Source organism: Salvelinus namaycush, chromosome 21 (genome assembly GCF_016432855.1).
Source record: "Salvelinus namaycush isolate Seneca chromosome 21, SaNama_1.0, whole genome shotgun sequence".
Lineage (NCBI taxonomy): Eukaryota > Metazoa > Chordata > Actinopteri > Salmoniformes > Salmonidae > Salvelinus > Salvelinus namaycush.
This window is the reverse complement of record NC_052327.1, coordinates 31,420,171-31,438,686: the sequence shown is the minus strand read 5'-3', so window position 1 is coordinate 31,438,686 and position 18,516 is coordinate 31,420,171. Positions and strand designations below refer to the sequence as shown.

Sequence of the window (18,516 nt, the reverse complement as noted above, 5' to 3'; positions counted from 1 at the left end):
ATGGGCTATCTGCCCCAGCCGGAGGTGCCCAAGGTGGGCCATGAGGCTCAGTAAATCTCCCTGATTGCCCTGTGTGCTGGTGGTGGAATGGGGGTGGTACCGAGGTGGCCAGTCCTCCATAGCGGATGTTTGACATGCAAATGGTGACTATAACTCAGAGGTAATGGAGACCTCTACTCACCTCTGTAGTTGACCTGCAAGATACACTTTAGGGACAACACGCACGCACGCACGCACGCACGCACGCACGCACGCACGCACGCACGCACACACACACACACACACACACACACACACACGTGCAACTATTCAGATAATAGGCTCCTTGGATTGTGTGATATTACTAGAGGCAAATCTATTCTTCACATCCTCTAGATCCAGGAGAACAGATGGACACAGGGAAGTGAGGGAGGACAATAGCAGGGAGGTGGAATGAACACGGGAGGAGAAATAGAAGAAGTAAATGTTCAGTCCTTTGCTGAATAGTTCTGTGGGTGCAGATTTAAATCCCTCCTATTATTTAAATCATCTGCCTTTTACTGCGGCTGCCTGGATCATTTGTTTGCCAACTGGAGAGGGAGGCTCGTGGGTAATTTCAAGCTACGGAGCATCTCTACCTATAAGTTAATGAGGAAATGTTGTTTCCACTAATACAGGACTGCTCAGTAGTGTAAAGTACTTAAGTAAAAATACTTTATAGTAGTACTTAAGTAGTTCTTGGAGTATCTGTACTTTACTTTACTATTTATTTAACTTTGATTTTTACTTCACTACATTCCTAAAGAAAATAATGTACTTTTTACTCCATACATTTTCCCTGACACCCTAAAGTACTCGTTACATTTCGAATGCTTAGCATTTGAACATCCCTAGTCATTCCTACTGCCTCTGATCTGGAGGACTCACTAAACAGAGAACATCCCTAGTCATCCCTACTGCCTCTGATCTGGAGGACTCACTAAACAGAGAACATCCCTAGTCATCCCTACTGCCTCTGATCTGGATGACTCACTAAACAGAGAACATCCCTAGTCATTCCTACTGCCTCTGATCTGGAGGACTCACTAAACAGAGAACATCCCTAGTCATTCCTACTGCCTCTGATCTGGAGGACTCACTAAACAGAGAACATCCCTAGTCATTCCTACTGCCTCTGATCTGGAGGACTCACTAAACAGAGAACATCCCTAGTCATTCCTACTGCCTCTGATCTGGAGGACTCACTAAACAGAGAACATCCCTAGTCATCCCTACTGCCTCTGATCTGGAGGACTCACTAAACAGAGAACATCCCTAGTCATCCCTACTGCCTCTGATCTGGAGGACTCACTAAACAGAGAACATCCCTAGTCATCCCTACTGCCTCTGATCTGGAGGACTCACTAAACAGAGAACATCCCTAGTCATTCCTACTGCCTCTGATCTGGAGGACTCACTAAACCGAGAACATCCCTAGTCATTCCTACTGCCTCTGATCTGGAGGACTCACTAAACGTACATGCTTCATTTGTAAATAATGTCTGAGTGTTAGATTGTGCCCCTGGCCAAAGAAAAAAGAAAATGGTCCCGTCTGGTTTACTTAATATAAGGAATGAGAAATGATCTATACTTTTACATTTGATACTTAAGTATATTTTAGCAATTACATTTACTTTTGATACTTACAGTGCATTCGAAAAGTATTCAGACCCCTTGATTTTTCCCCACATTTTGTTACGTTACAGCCTTATTAAAAAAATGATTAAATCGACGCTACAAGCTTGGCACACCTGTATTTGGGGAGTTTCTCCCATTCTTCTCTGCAGATCCTCTCAAGCTCTGTCAGGTTGGATGGGGAGCATTGCTGCACAGCTATTTTCAGGTCTCTACAGAGATGCTAGATCGGGTTCAAGTCCGGGCTCCTGCTGGGGTATTCAAGGACATTCAGAGACTTGTCCTGAAGCCACTCCTGCGTTGTCTTGGCTGTGTGCTTAGGGTTGTTGTCCTGTTGGAAGGTGAACCTTCACCCCAGTCTGAGGTCCTGAGCGCTCTGGTGCAGGTTTTCATCAAGGATCTCTCTGTACTTTGCTACGTTCATCTTTCCCTCGATCGTGACTAGTCTCCCAGTCCCTGCCGCTGAAAAACCATGCTTCACCATAGGGATGGTGACAGGTTTCCTCCAGACGTGATTCTTGGCATTCAGGCCAAAGAGCTCGATCTTTGTTTCATCAGACCAGAGAATTGTGTTTCTCATGGTCTGAGAGCACTTTAGGTGCCTTTTGGCAATCTCCAAGCAGGCTGCCATGTGCCTTTTACTGAGGAGTGGCTTCCGTCTGGCCACTCTACCATAAAGGCCTGATTGGTGGAGTGCTGCAGAGATGGTTGTCCTTCTGGAAGTTTCTCCCATCTCCACAGAGGAACTCTAGAGCTCTTTCAGAGTGTCCATCGGGTTCTTGGTCACCTCCCTGACCAAGGTCCTTCTCCCCCGATTACTCAGTTTGGCCAGGTTTTCATTGAGTGTGTTCTTTCGGTTAGATTATGGTTGGGAAAATCTGTTCTGTGTCAGGGTAAGATTTACATTATGCTGTGAAATTCCTGTCCAGATTTTACCACGGTCAACTAGCTCTAAATTGCACATTGCTCTTGGTCATGCTGAGATCAAGAAGCGAATATCTTTTGAAACGCTAAAAGGGGAAATTGAAAGTTGAGTGATCTTACATGGCTTTCATTATACTGTAGCAAAGTGGAAATTAGAAATAGACTTTAGGATAGAGTTAAAAGTTCTATGAATACTTTATTCTATGTTTCACATCTTACGAATCAAGATGAGTGAGTACCTTCATCTTCCCCCCTCTCACTCTGAGTATTGTTAGTCAGTGCATGGCAGGGAAGGACAGATGAATCCGTGCGGCCCAGCCCAACTCAATCAACACAGAGCCTGATTACATTAAGATGTGAGACTATAGACAAGCCTGACCAACTCTGCAGCGCAACACACTGTCCTGGGAGATGATAGGCCCTTTTAATTTAGTTACACCTCTACCGAGGAGACAGAGAGATGGAGGGATGAGGTGTCCGTCCGCCTACCACCGCACGTAGCCTCTCCTCTTTTGCTGTCTTTCGCTAATTCATTTGTCCCTCTGTTTCCAGGTGAAGGTATCATCTCCCTGTAAATTGAATAAGGCTGCATGAATTAAAACAATAACACCATTTGTTGACAAGGTTTATTCCCTGTCAGACTCTGGTCCACTGACAGTCTGGGGCTGCATGACTCCTGACCTCCTTCTGGGTCATGTGACTCGTCTATTTCATTGTTCCAGGAGCTCCTCTGTGGTTCAGGAGAGAGGAGAGGACACATGAAGAGAATACATTTATACAAAACACTATATAACACGTTCTAAGGCCTAATGTGTCCCACAATCAAATCAAATCAAATCAAATTGTATTTGTCACACATGCACATGGTTAGCAGATGTTAATGCGAGTGTAGCGAAATGCTTGTGCTTCTAGTTCCGACAATGCAGTAATAACCAACGAGTAATCTAACCTAACAATTCCACAACTACTACCTTATACACACAAGTGTAAAGGGATAAAGAATATGTACATAAAGATATATGAATGAGTGATGGTACAGAACGGCATAGGCAAGATGCAGTAGATGGTATAGAGTACAGTATATACATATGAGATGAGTAATGTAGGGTATGTAAACATAAAAGTGCATAGTTTAAAGTGGCTAGTGATACATGTATTACATAAAGATGGCAAGATGCAGTAGATGATATAGAGTACAGTATATACATATACATTATATTAAGTGGCATTGTTTAAAGTGGCTGGTGATACATTTTTGATCAATTTCCATCAATTCCATTATTAAAGTGAGTTAGAGTTGAGTCAGTATGTTGACAGCAGCCACTCAATGTTAGTGATGGCTGTTTAACAGTCTGATGGCCTTGAGATAGAAGCTGTTTTTCAGTCTCTCGGTCCCTGCTTTGATGCACCTGTACTGACCTCGCCTTCTGGATGATAGCGGGGTGAACAGGCAGTGGCTCGGGTGGTTGTTGTCCTTGATGATCTTTATGGCGTTCCTGTGACATCGGGGGGTGTAGGTGTCCTGGAGGGCAGGTAGTTTGCCCCCAGTGATGCGTTGTGCAGACCTCACTACCCTCTGGAGAGCCTTACGGTTGTGGGCGGAGCAGTTGCCGTACCAGGCGGTGATACAGCCCGACAGGATGCTCTCGATTGTGCATCTGTAGAAGTTTGTGAGTGCGCCTTCTTCACAACGCTGTCTGTGTGGGTGGACCAATTCAGTTTGTCCGTGATGTGTACGCCGAGGAACTTAAAACTTACTACCCTCTCCACTACTGTCCCGTCGATGTGGATAGGGAGGTGCTCCCTCTGCTGTTTCCTGAAGTCCACAATCATCTCCTTTGTTTTGTTGACGTTGAGTGTGAGGTTATTTTCCTGACACCACACTCCGAGGGCCCTCACCTCCTCCCTGTAGGCCGTCTCGTCGTTGTTGGTAATCAAGCCTACCACTGTAGTGTCGTCCGCAAACTTGATGATTGAGTTGGAGGCGTGCATGGCCGCGCAGTCGTGGGTGAACAGGGAGTACAGGAGAGGGCTCAGAACGCACCCTTGTGGGGCCCCAGTGTTGAGGATCAGAGGGGGGAGATGTTGTTACCTACTCTCACCACCTGGGGGCGGTCCGTCAGGAAGTCCAGTACCCAGTTGCACAGGGCGGGGTCGAGACCCAGGGTCTCGAGCTTGATGACAAGTTTGTAGGGTACTATGGTGTTAAATGCTGAGCTGTAGTCGATGAACAGCATTCTCACATAGGTATTCCTCTTGTCCAGATGGGTTAGGGCAGTGTGCAGTGTGGTTGCGATTGCGTCGTCTGTGGATCTATTGGGGCGGTAAGCAAATTGGAGTGGGTCTAGGGTGTCAGGTAGGGTGGAGGTGATATGGTCCTTGACTAGTCTCTCAAAGCACTTCATGATGACGGAAGTGAGTGCTACGGGGCGGTAGTCGTTTAGCTCAGTTACCTTAGCTTTCTTGGGAACAGGAACAATGGTGGCCCTCTTGAAGCATGTGGGAACAGCAGACTGGGATAAGGATTGATTGAATATGTCCGTAAACACACCAGCCAGCTGGTCTGCGCATGCTCTGAGGACGCGACTGGGGATGCCGTCTGGACCTGCAGCCTTGCGAGGGTTAACACGTTTAAATGTTTTACTCACGTCGGCTGCAGTGAAGGAGAGTCCGCAGGTTTTGGTAGCGGGCCGTGTCAGTGGCACTGTATTGTCCTCAAAGCGAGCAAAGAAGTTATTTAGTCTGTCTGGGAGCAAGACATCCTGGTCCGCAACGGGGCTGGTTTTCTTTTTGTAATCCGTGATTGACTGTAGACCCTGCCACATACCTCTTGTGTCTGAGCCGTTGAGTTGCAACTCTGCTTTGTCTCTATACTGACGCTTAGCTTGTTTGATTGCCTTGCGGAGGGAATAGCTACACTGTTTGTATTCGGTCATGTTTCCGGTCACCTTGCCCTGGTTAAAAGCAGTGGTTCGCGCTTTCAGTTTCGCGCAAATGCTGCCATCAATCCACTGTTTCTGGTTTGGGAATGTTTTAATAGTTGTTGTGGGTACGACGTCGCCAATGCACTTTCTAATGAACTCGCTCACCGAATCAGCGTATTCGTCAATGTTGTTGTTGGACGCAATGTGGAACATATCCCAATCCACGTGATCGAAGCAGTCTTGAAGCGTGGAATCAGATTGGTCGGACCAGCGTTGAACAGACCTGAGCGCGGGAGATTCTTGTTTTAGTTTCTGTCTGTAGGCTGGAAGCAACAAAATGGAGTCGTGGTCAGCTTTTCCGAAAGGAGAGCGGGGGAGGGCCTTATATGCGTGCAGGTGTTGAGCTGCAGTGGCACTAAATCAGGGAAGGGAATAAAGTGAGATCGTGTAACCCAAAGAGAGGAGAACACATCGTTCATTTTTTCGTTCATTTTATTTCCTGGCTAAACTATTGTGAGAATAGAAAACACTAAGCAGTTTAGATTAGAATGTTCCTAAACAAAACAGGTGTTTAATCAAAGTGCTTCCAGAACCCTACAGATAGCAGAACATTCCCTCATCAAAATACCAATTATTACATTATTCAGATCAAAGACCTCCATGCATCATAATGGCTGGATCCTTTTCTTATTCAATTGTTACACTTGTGTTTTTATGATGCACACACAAAGCAGAGCAATAAACCAAATCAAAGAGACTTTGTGTGTATGAGCGTGTGTGTTTGTGTTAGATTGCCAGCCCTTAAGTTACTGTGATGACAAAGCATGCACATCTTTTGGAAGATGTAAAAACAGTAGAAACCCACTAATTTGGGACAAAGCAATCATGTGGCAAAAGAGCACTTGAAAAGAATGCATTACTTTGTGTTTTCAGCAAGTGAGCTTATTGCTGACACTCTCACAAAGAGAAAGTTTGTGTGAAGAGAAGGGGTGTCTTGTAGTTTGTGACTTTTGTTATCTAGCCTAGTGACTTAATCAGCATCTAAAGCTGTGTCTGCCGTCCGCCCCACCACTAAAGCCCTCTGCAGAATTGCAAAATAAGCTGGGTGTAAATATGTGATTGCTAGTGTTTATTGTGAGATGTGGAATATTACAGAGCAATATGGATCACATTAAGACCCTGGTTGTTAGGGTATTGCTAACACAGAAGACACGCATGCTGGGAAAACCTGCACCGTCTGCAAATATTACGGAGATATAAGGAAGGAGAGGGAGGGATAAGATGTATGTGGGGAGAGGGAGAGGGAGATGGGGAGAAGAGAGGAGAAGAAGAGGAGGAGGAGATGGGGAGAAGATGAGGAGATGAGGAGGAGAAGATGAAGATAAGAGAAGGAAATGAAGAGAAGATGAGATGATGAGGAGGAGAAGGGGTGGAGATGAGGAGGAGATGGGGAGAAGAGAAGTGGAGGAGATGAGGAGGCGATGAGGAGGAGAAGGGGTGGAGATGAGGAGGAGATTGGGAGAAGAGAAGAGGAGGAGATGAAGAGAAGAGGGGGAGATGAGGAGGCGATGAGGAGGAGAAGGGGTGGAGATGAGGAGGAGATGGGGAGAAGAGAAGAGGAGGAGATGAAGAGAAGGGGAGGAGAAGGGGTGGAGATGAGGAGGAGATGGGGAGAAGAGAAGAGGAGGAGATGAGGAGGCGATGAGGAGGAGAAGGGGTGGAGATGAGGAGGAGATGGGGAGAAGAGAAGAGGAGGAGATGAAGAGAAGAGGGGGAGATGAGGAGGCGATGAGGAGGAGAAGGGGTGGAGATGAGGAGGAGATGGGGAGAAGAGAAGAGGAGGAGATGAAGAGAAGAGGAGGAGAAGGGGTGGAGATGAGGAGGAGATGGGGAGAAGAGAAGAGGAGGAGATGAGGAGGCGATGAGGAGGAGAAGGGGTGGAGTTGAGGAGGAGATGGGGAGAAGAGAAGAGGAGGAGATGAAGAGAAGAGGAGGAGAAGGGGTGGAGATGAGGAGGAGATGGGGAGAAGAGAAGAGGAGGAGATGAAGGGGTGGAGATGAGGAGGAGATGGGGAGAAGAGAAGAGGAGGAGAAGAGGAGGAGAGAAAAGAGTGTCTCTGGATGTCTGGATGATAATAACAGCATCTTATTTCAGTCTCCATCACTTTCTGATGTAAATCTAATGCTGCACTGAAGTAGAAAGAGAAATATGCTAGTGGGATGAGAGAGGGAGGAGAGGGCGAGTTGAATTTAATACAGAGGAATGAAGGTCTATGTGGCCGTCCTATACTGATATTTTAGACACAACCTCAGTGAGCTCCAAAAGTATTGGGATAGTGACACTTTTTTGTTGTTGTTTTGGCTCTGTTCTCCAGCACTTTGGATTTGAAATGATACAATGACTGTGACGTTAAAGTGCAGACTGTCAGCTTTAATTTGAGGGTATTTTTTATCCACATCCAGAAAGTTTCAGTTCACAAATATTATGAATATTATAGCATGTCTTGGGGGTATGATATAAAATGCTAACCTCCCCTGTTAATGTCATGGTTATAGGTTAGCATGTCTTGGGGGTATGATATAAAATGCTAACCTCCCCTGTTATTGTAATGGTTATAGGTTAGCATGTCTTGGGGGTATGATATAAAATGCTAACCTCCCCTGTTAATGTCATGGTTATAGGTTAGCATGTCTTGGGGGTATGATATAAAATGCTAACCTCCCCTGTTATTGTCATGGTTATAGGTTAGCATGTCTTGGGGGTATGATATAAAATGCTAACCTCCCCTGTTATTGTAATGGTTATAGGTTAGCATGTCTTGGGGGTATGATATAAAATACTAACCTCCCCTGTTAATGTCATGGTTATAGGTTAGCATGTCTTGGGGGTATGATATAAAATGCTAACCTCCCCTGTTAATGTCATGGTTATAGGTTAGCATGTCTTGGGGGTATGATATAAAATGCTGACCTCCCCTGTTAATGTCATGGTTATAGGTTAGCATGTCTTGGGGGTATGATATAAAATGCTAACCTCCCCTGTTAATGTCATGGTTATAGGTTAGCATGTCTTGGGGGTATGATATAAAATACTAACCTCCCCTGTTAATGTCATGGTTATAGGTTAGCATGTCTTGGGGGTATGATATAAAATGCTAACCTCCCCTGTTAATGTCATGGTTATAGGTTAGCATGTCTTGGGGGTATGATATAAAATGCTAACCTCCCCTGTTAATGTCATGGTTATAGGTTAGCATGTCTTGGGGGTATGATATAAAATGCTAACCTCCCCTGTTATTGTAATGGTTATAGGTTAGCATGTCTTGGGGGTATGATATAAAATACTAACCTCCCCTGTTAATGTCATGGTTATAGGTTAGCATGTCTTGGGGGTATGATATAAAATGCTAACCTCCCCTGTTAATGTCATGGTTATAGGTTAGCATGTCTTGGGGGTATGATATAAAATGCTAACCTCCCCTGTTAATGTCATGGTTATAGGTTAGCATGTCTTGGGGGTATGATATAAAATGCTAACCTCCCCTGTTAATGTCATGGTTATAGGTTAGCATGTCTTGGGGGTATGATATAAAATGCTAACCTCCCCTGTTATTGTCATGGTTATAGGTTAGCATGTCTTGGGGGTATGATATAAAATGCTAACCTCCCCTGTTAATGTCATGGTTATAGGTTAGCATGTCTTGGGGGTATGATATAAAATGCTAACCTCCCCTGTTAATGTCATGGTTATAGGTTAGCATGTCTTGGGGGTATGATATAAAATGCTAACCTCCCCTGTTATTGTCATGGTTATAGGTTAGCATGTCTTGGGGGTATGATATAAAATGCTAACCTCCCCTGTTAATGTCATGGTTATAGGTTAGCATGTCTTGGGGGTATGATATAAAATGCTAACCTCCCCTGTTATTTTAATGGTTATAGGTTAGCATGTCTTGGGGGTATGATATAAAATGCTAACCTCCCCTGTTATTGTCATGGTTATAGGTTAGCATGTCTTGGGGGTATGATATAAAATGCTAACCTCCCCTGTTATTGTCATGGTTATAGGTTAGCATGTCTTGGGGGTATGATATAAAATACTAACCTCCCCTGTTATTGTCATGGTTATAGGTTAGCATGTCTTGGGGGTATGATATAAAATGCTAACCTCCCCTGTTATTGTAATGGTTATAGGTTAGCATGTCTTGGGGGTATGATATAAAATACTAACCTCCCCTGTTAATGTCATGGTTATAGGTTAGCATGTCTTGGGGGTATGATATAAAATACTAACCTCCCCTGTTAATGTCATGGTTATAGGTTAGCATGTCTTGGGGGTATGATATAAAATACTAACCTCCCCTGTTAATGTCATGGTTATAGGTTAGCATGTCTTGGGGGTATGATATAAAATACTAACCTCCCCTGTTATTGTCATGGTTATAGGTTAGCATGTCTTGGGGGTATGATATTTGTCACTCATCATTATTCACTTGATATGGATGAAAAATACCCTCAAATTAAAGCTGACAGTCTGCTCTTTAACCTCATAGTCATTTTATCATTGCCAAAATAACTAAACATTTGTCACTGTATTTTAGAGACACACAGATCAAGAGGTATGATTATTACTTAATCAAATCAGGAACTTAGATTAATTGAAATATCACTTTTACACTTTCATGTTTGGGTGTGACTTTCTTTGTTCTCCTCAGTATGTGTGTGTGTGTGTGTGTGTGTGTGTGTGTGTGTGTGTGTGTGTGTGTGTGTGTGTGTGTGTGTGTGTGCGTGCAACTGTGACTATTTGTGTGTTAAATCTGATCTGTGCCTGAGGCCCCATGGCCCTACTGTCTGCATCCGAAAAGCAAACTCTGCAAATATGTTGACCGCTCTGTCCTCTTCATTTCCCCATCTCTCTCACTCACTCACTCACTCACTCACTCACTCACTCACTCACTCACTCACTCACTCACTCACTCACTCACTCACTCACTCACTCACTCACTCACTCACTCACTCACTCACTCACTCACTCACTCACTCACTCACTCACTCACTCACTCACTCACTCACTCACTCACTCACACTCTCTCTCTCTCTCTCTCTCTCTCTCTCTCTCTCTCTCTCTCTCTCTCTCACTCACTCACTCACTCACTCACTCACACTCTCACTCACTCACTCACTCACTCACTCACTCACTCACTCACTCACTCACTCACTCACTCACTCACTCACTCACTCACTCACTCTTTCTCTCTCTCTCTTTCTTTCTTTCCTGTCCAGTATAACCAGAGGATAAAGAAGCGTAGCGTCTTTTCTCTTTAGAGACGCCCCACAGCCCTCTCTGTCTCAGACCTCCAGTCCCTCCTCTGTCCAGAGAGACACAGAGGGTAACAGGAATTGTACTATTCTAAGCCATACTAATAGCCTCTATCTGTCCTGATGTATCTTTCTCCCAATGTCCTCTAAGAAGGTCTGTTCTCTTGTTAAAGTGACTGAAACAACTATAGTATGTTTGTATGTCTTCTCCCAGTAGACCAGGCCAGGCCTGGGATATAGTGGTGATTATTCACCAGACTAGCAGCTGGAGATGTCTCTCTGGAGTCACAGGAACAGACACCGCTAAAACACACACTGCACACACTGCTCACACCGCTTAACTCTCCTGTCTGAGAAATAGTAACTTCTCTTTTTCCCACTTTTCCTCTCTCTTTCAGTGTGTGTGTGAGAGAGAGCTGCTCTCCCGTGTGTCAGCACGTACGGGATGTGCTTCGTTCTCCATGTTCCTCATCTGGAAAATCATCCCGTGTCCTTCCCTCACCTTTCCCATATCGCCTCCACAGTCGCTTGATTTGTAACTTGATTTCAGGAAAGGGAGAACCTGTAGATTACCCTGCTTTCATTAGGTGGAAAAACCCTGTCTGTGTCAGACAGAGAAGAAATCAATTTAATACAGACTTAACTGGAGGAAATTGCATATTCTGCCTGTATGTGCTGAACAGGCACTTTCCCCTTCCTCGCCAGAGACTGGCCTCACTAGTAATTGTGGTGTGTGTGTGTGTGTGTGTGTGTGTGTGTGTGTGTGTGTGTGTGTGTGTGTGTGTGTGTGTGTGTGTGTGTGTGTGTGTGTGTGTGTGTGTGTGTGTGTGTGTGTGAGAGAGAGGGGTGTATAGGACAGACAAAGGGAGCTCAGTACTTAGACGCAGGTCGTAAGTTGGAGACGCAGCCAGGTGGAGAGGTGTGTGTATGTGACCCAGCCAGGTGGAGAGGTGTGTGTATGTGACGCAACCAGGTGGAGAGGTGTGTATATGTGACCCAGCCAGGTGGAGAGGTGTGTGTATGTGACCCAGCCAGGTGGAGAGGTGTGTGTATGTGACCCAGCCAGGTGGAGAGGTGTGTGTATGTGACCCAGCCAGGTGGAGAGGTGTGTGTATGTGACCCAGCCAGGTGGAGAGGTGTGTATGTGACCCAGCCAGGTGGAGAGGTGTGTGTATGTGACCCAGCCAGGTGGAGAGGTGTGTGTATGTGACCCAGCCAGGTGGAGAGGTGTGTGTATGTGACCCAGCCAGGTGGAGAGGTGTGTGTATGTGACCCAGCCAGGTGGAGAGGTGTGTGTATGTGACCCAGCCAGGTGGAGAGGTGTGTGTATGTGACCCAGCCAGGTGGAGAGGTGTGTGTATGTGACCCAGCCAGGTGGAGAGGTGTGTATATGTGACCCAGCCAGGTGGAGAGGTGTGTGTATGTGACCCAGCCAGGTGGAGAGGTGTGTGTATGTGACCCAGCCAGGTGGAGAGGTGTGTGTATGTGACCCAGCCAGGTGGAGAGGTGTGTGTATGTGACCCAGCCAGGTGGAGAGGTGTGTGTATGTGACCCAGCCAGGTGGAGAGGTGTGTGTATGTGACCCAGCCAGGTGGAGAGGTGTGTATATGTGACCCAGCCAGGTGGAGAGGTGTGTATGTGACCCAGCCAGGTGGAGAGGTGTGTGTATGTGACCCAGCCAGGTGGAGAGGTGTGTGTATGTGACCCAGCCAGGTGGAGAGGTGTGTGTATGTGACCCAGCCAGGTGGAGAGGTGTGTATATGTGACCCAGCCAGGTGGAGAGGTGTGTATATGTGACCCAGCCAGGTGGAGAGGTGTGTGTATGTGACCCAGCCAGGTGGAGAGGTGTGTGTATGTGACCCAGCCAGGTGGAGAGGTGTGTATATGTGACCCAGCCAGGTGGAGAGGTGTGTATATGTGACCCAGCCAGGTGGAGAGGTGTGTGTATGTGACCCAGCCAGGTGGAGAGGTGTGTGTATGTGACCCAGCCAGGTGGAGAGCTGTGTGTATGTGACCCAGCCAGGTGGAGAGGTGTGTGTATGTGACCCAGCCAGGTGGAGAGGTGTGTGTATGTGACCCAGCCAGGTGGAGAGAGGTGTATATGTGACCCAGCCAGGTGGAGAGGTGTGTGTATGTGACCCAGCCAGGTGGAGAGGTGTGTGTGTATGTGACCCAGCCAGGTGGAGAGGTGTGTGTATGTGACCCAGCCAGGTGGAGAGGTGTGTGTATGTGACCCAGCCAGGTGGAGAGAAGATTGGTGGGTATTTATGAAGGAACGTCATCCTTCTGATAGAATGATTTATGACCAGTTCATGCTGCCGTTTCCCTCCTCCCTCTTCCCACCTTTTCTCTTTCTCCCCAAATATATCTCTGATCAAGTAAAGTCTTAAAATGTGGTCAGGACACGGTCATGGAGGAATGAGCTGAATGAGCTGGTCAAAGCCAGCTCTCTTAATTGCTTTTATAAGGTGCCCTTTTCACATGAGGACTTCTCTGCTTGCTCACTTTCACACATAGAACTTGGTATGAACACACATCATTACTACTGTAGCTTAGAGGGATCCCCTTTGTGTTATCTGCTCTTAAATGGCTTGGGAATACTTAAATTGTTTCTTTATTTGTTCTCAAATAATTCTATAATATAGTCTCAGGTCTTCCCACTCTCTATCTCTCTATCTCTCCCTCATCCCCCATCGGCATACTTCTCTCCACTACTCCTGAACGGTAGTGGTGGGGGCAGCACGGGGTGAGGAGAGGGGCAGCACGGGGTGAGGAGAGGGGCAGTACGGGGTGAGGAGAGGGGCAGCACGGGGTGAGGAGAGGGGCAGCACGGGGTGAGGAGAGGAGCAGCACGGGGTGAGGAGAGGGGCAGTACGAGGTGAGGAGAGGGGCAGTACGGGGTGAGGAGAGGAGCAGCACGGGGTGAGGAGAGGAGCAGCACGGGGTGAGGAGAGGGGCAGTACGGGGTGAGGAGAGGGGCAGTACGGGGTGAGGAGAGGGGCAGTACGGGGTGAGGAGAGGGGCAGTACGGGGTGAGGTGAGGGGCAGTACGGGATGAGGAGAGGGGCGTAAGAGCAGTGAGTGGGAGCTAGTGCATTATCCTAGGGGATTATTTGCCCGTTCCACTAGCTCCATTAGGGCTGGCTTCAACACTATTAAAGGGGTCAGTGGTGATTGTTGTGTGTGTGGTTATTGAAGAGGTTGGTGTGTGTGTGGTTATTGAAGAGGTTGGTGTGTGTGTGTGGTTATTGAAGAGGTTGGTGTGTGTGTGGTTATTGAAGAGGTTGGTGTGTGTGTGGTTATTGAAGAGGTTGGTGTGTGTGTGTGGTTATTGAAGAGGTTGGTGTGTGTGTGTGGTTATTGAAGAGGTTGGTGTGTGTGTGTGTGGTTATTGAAGAGGTTGGTGTGTGTGTGGTTATTGAAGAGGTTGGTGTGTGTGTGGTTATTGAAGAGGTTGGTGTGTGTGTGTGTGTGGTTATTGAAGAGGTTGGTGTGTGTGTGGTTATTGAAGAGGTTGGTGTGTGTGTGGTTATTGAAGAGGTTGGTGTGTGTGTGGTTATTGAAGATGTTGGTGTGTGTGTGGTTATTGAAGAGGTTGGTGTGTATGTGGTTATTGAAGAGGTTGGTGTGTGTGTGGTTATTGAAGAGGTTGGTGTGTGTGTGGTTATTGAAGATGTTGGTGTGTGTGTGGTTATTGAAGATGTTGGTGTGTGTGTGGTTATTGAAGAGGTTGGTGTGTGTGTGGTTATTGAAGATGTTGGTGTGTGTGTGGTTATTGAAGAGGTTGGTGTGTGTGTGGTTATTGAAGAGGTTGGTGTGTGTGTGTGGTTATTGAAGAGGTTGGTGTGTGTGTGGTTATTGAAGAGGTTGGTGTGTGTGTGGTTATTGAAGAGGTTGGTGTGTGTGTGGTTATTGAAGAGGTTGGTGTGTGTGTGGTTATTGAAGAGGTTGGTGTGTGTGTGTGGTTATTGAAGAGGTTGGTGTGTGTGTGGTTATTGAAGAGGTTGGTGTGTGTGTGGTTAATGAAGAGGTTGGTGTGTGTGTGGTTATTGAAGAGGTTGGTGTGTGTGTGGTTATTGAAGATGTTGGTGTGTGTGTGGTTATTGAAGAGGTTGGTGTGTGTGTGGTTATTGAAGATGTTGGTGTGTGTGTGGTTATTGAAGAGGTTGGTGTGTGTGTGGTTATTGAAGAGGTTGGTGTGTGTGTGGTTAATGAAGAGGTTGGTGTGTGTGTGGTTATTGAAGAGGTTGGTGTGTGTGTGTGGTTATTGAAGAGGTTGGTGTGTGTGTGGTTATTGAAGAGGTTGGTGTGTGTGTGTGGTTATTGAAGAGGTTGGTGTGTGTGTGGTTAATGAAGAGGTTGGTGTGTGTGTGGTTATTGAAGATGTTGGTGTGTGTGTGGTTATTGAAGAGGTTGGTGTGTGTGTGTGTGGTTAATGAAGAGGTTGGTGTGTGTGTGGTTAATGAAGAGGTTGGTGTGTGTGTGGTTATTGAAGAGGTTGGTGTGTGTGTGGTTAATGAAGAGGTTGGTGTGTGTGTGTGGTTAATGAAGAGGTTGGTGTGTGTATGTGGTTATTGAAGAGGTTGGTGTGTGTGTGTGTGGTTATTGAAGAGGTTGGTGTGTGTGTGGTTATTGAAGAGGTTGGTGTGTGTGTGGTTAATGAAGAGGTTGGTGTGTGTGTGGTTATTGAAGAGGTTGGTGTGTGTGTGGTTATTGAAGAGGTTGGTGTGTGTGTGTGGTTATTGAAGAGGTTGGTGTGTGTGTGGTTAATGAAGAGGTTGGTGTGTGTGTGGTTATTGAAGATGTTGGTGTGTGTGTGGTTATTGAAGAGGTTGGTGTGTGTGTGTGGTTAATGAAGAGGTTGGTGTGTGTGTGGTTAATGAAGAGGTTGGTGTGTGTGTGGTTATTGAAGAGGTTGGTGTGTGTGTGGTTAATGAAGAGGTTGGTGTGTGTGTGTGGTTAATGAAGAGGTTGGTGTGTGTATGTGGTTATTGAAGAGGTTGGTGTGTGTGTGTGTGGTTATTGAAGAGGTTGGTGTGTGTGTGGTTATTGAAGAGGTTGGTGTGTGTGTGGTTAATGAAGAGGTTGGTGTGTGTGTGGTTATTGAAGAGGTTGGTGTGTGTGTGGTTATTGAAGAGGTTGGTGTGTGTGTGGTTATTGAAGAGGTTGGTGTGTGTGTGGTTATTGAAGATGTTGGTGTGTGTGTGGTTATTGAAGAGGTTGGTGTGTGTGTGGTTATTGAAGAGGTTGGTGTGTGTGTGTGGTTATTGAAGAGGTTGGTGTGTGTGTGGTTATTGAAGAGGTTGGTGTGTGTGTGGTTATTGAAGAGGTTGGTGTGTGTGTGGTTATTGAAGAGGTTGGTGTGTGTGTGGTTATTGAAGAGGTTGGTGTGTGTGTGGTTATTGAAGAGGTTGGTGTGTGTGTGGTTATTGAAGAGGTTGGTGTGTGTGTGGTTATTGAAGAGGTTGGTGTGTGTGTGTGGTTAATGAAGAGGTTGGTGTGTGTGTGTGGTTATTGAAGAGGTTGGTGTGTGTGTGGTTATTGAAGAGGTTGGTGTGTGTGTGGTTATTGAAGAGGTTGGTGTGTGTGTGGTTAATTGAAGAGGTTGGTGTGTGTGTGGTTATTGAAGAGGTTGGTGTGTGTGTGGTTATTGAAGAGGTTGGTGTGTGTGTGGTTATTGAAGAGGTTGGTGTGTGTGTGTGTGGTTATTGAAGAGGTTGGTGTGTGTGTGGTTAATGAAGAGGTTGGTGTGTGTGTGGTTATTGAAGAGGTTGGTGTGTGTGTGGTTATTGAAGAGGTTGGTGTGTGTGTGTGGTTATTGAAGAGGTTGGTGTGTGTGTGGTTAATGAAGAGATTGGTGTGTGTGTGGTTATTGAAGATGTTGGTGTGTGTGTGATTATTGAAGAGGTTGGTGTGTGTGTGGTTATTGAAGAGGTTGGTGTGTGTGTGGTTATTGAAGAGGTTGGTGTGTGTGTGGTTATTGAAGAGGTTGGTGTGTGTGTGGTTATTGAAGAGGTTGGTGTGTGTGTGGTTATTGAAGAGGTTGGTGTGTGTGTGGTTATTTAAGAGGTTGGTGTGTGTGTGTGGTTATTGAAGAGGTTGGTGTGTGTGTGTGGTTATTGAAGAGGTTGGTGTGTGTGTGTGGTTATTGAAGATGTTGGTGTGTGTGTGGTTATTGAAGAGGTTGGTGTGTGTGTGTGGTTATTGAAGATGTTGGTGTGTGTGTGGTTATTGAAGAGGTTGCTGTGTGTGTGGTTATTGAAGAGGTTGCTGTGTGTGTGGTTATTGAAGAGGTTGGTGTGTGTGTGGTTATTGAAGAGGTTGGTGTGTGTGTGGTTATTGAAGAGGTTGGTGTGTGTGTGGTTATTGAAGAGGTTGGTGTGTGTGTGGTTATTGAAGAGGTTGGTGTGTGTGTGTGGTTATTGAAGAGGTTGGTGTGTGTGTGGTTATTGAAGAGGTTGGTGTGTGTGTGGTTATTGAAGAGGTTGGTGTGTGTGTGGTTATTGAAGAGGTTGGTGTGTGTGTGGTTATTGAAGAGGTTGGTGTGTGTGTGTGTGGTTATTGAAGAGGTTGGTGTGTGTGTGGTTATTGAAGAGGTTGGTGTGTGTGTGTGTGGTTATTGAAGAGGTTGGTGTGTGTGTTTGTGGTTATTGAAGAGGTTGGTGTGTGTGTGTGGTTATTGAAGAGGTTGGTGTGTGTGTGTGGTTATTGAAGAGGTTGGTGTGTGTGTGTGGTTATTGAAGAGGTTGGTGTGTGTGTGTGGTTATTGAAGAGGTTGGTGTGTGTGTGTGGTTATTGAAGAGGTTGGTGTGTGTGTGTGTGGTTATTGAAGAGGTTGGTGTGTGTGTGTGGTTATTGAAGAGGTTGGTGTGTGTGTGTGGTTATTGAAGAGGTTGGTGTGTGTGTGTGTGGTTATTGAAGAGGTTGGTGTGTGTGTGTGTGGTTATTGAAGAGGTTGGTGTGTGTGTGTGGTTATTGAAGAGGTTGGTGTGTGTGTGGTTATTGAAGAGATTGGTAGAGTGGTCTAGTTCCTTATTGAACAGGAAGGGGGCATTTCCTTCATACCATTTCCTCATTTGATTGGATGGCCACACTTCTAATTGTATTACAGGCCCAATCTCTTTTCTCTCTCTTTCCTCTCTCCCCCAAATATATATTTCTCAACACACATGGATGGAGGTGTGTGGTACACGGTCATTTGTCTCAGGTGTGGTACTAGACTGCTTTAACTTCTCTGCTCCGTCTGCGTAATGCAGGATGGTTTGTGAGGAACCATTCTGTCAAGACACTGTCTTCCTCTCGCTCTTTATTCTGGCTTTACCCTTCCATCCCCATCCTGGCTCTTTCTTTCTTTCTTTCTTTCTTTCTTTCTTTCTTTCTTTCTTTCTTTCTTTCTTTCTTTCTTTCTTTCTTTCTTTCTTTCTTTCTTTCCTTCCCCTCTTTTTTTCTCTCTGTCTGTTGTGAAAGTCAAAAAGGTCACAGGTATGTTACAGACAGATGTTCTCTATGGGTGACTGGTGTTGGGGGGAGAGGGGGAAGGGTATGGAGGTCTGATGCTTGTGTTGTCATCATGGTGAACTTGTGCCTTGAGTCCTCACCATGTGACAGACACACACTGACCGACCGACCGACCGAGAGAGACAACATGCTCTGTCAGTCTTCTCCCTAATGGATGTCAATGCACTGCCTTTGTCAT

The 18,516-nt window shown here is 46.0% G+C and overlaps 1 protein-coding gene across 1 annotated transcript in view; it reads left to right on the top strand.

Moving 5' to 3' along the window:
• Positions 1–18,516, top strand: part of LOC120065851 (WW domain-containing oxidoreductase-like) — a 62,913-nt gene continuing 44,397 nt past the window's right edge. The window contains exon 1 of the mRNA XM_039016898.1: positions 1–33. Coding sequence (XP_038872826.1) covers positions 1–33 — 33 coding nt within the window. The remainder of the gene's footprint in view (positions 34–18,516) is intronic.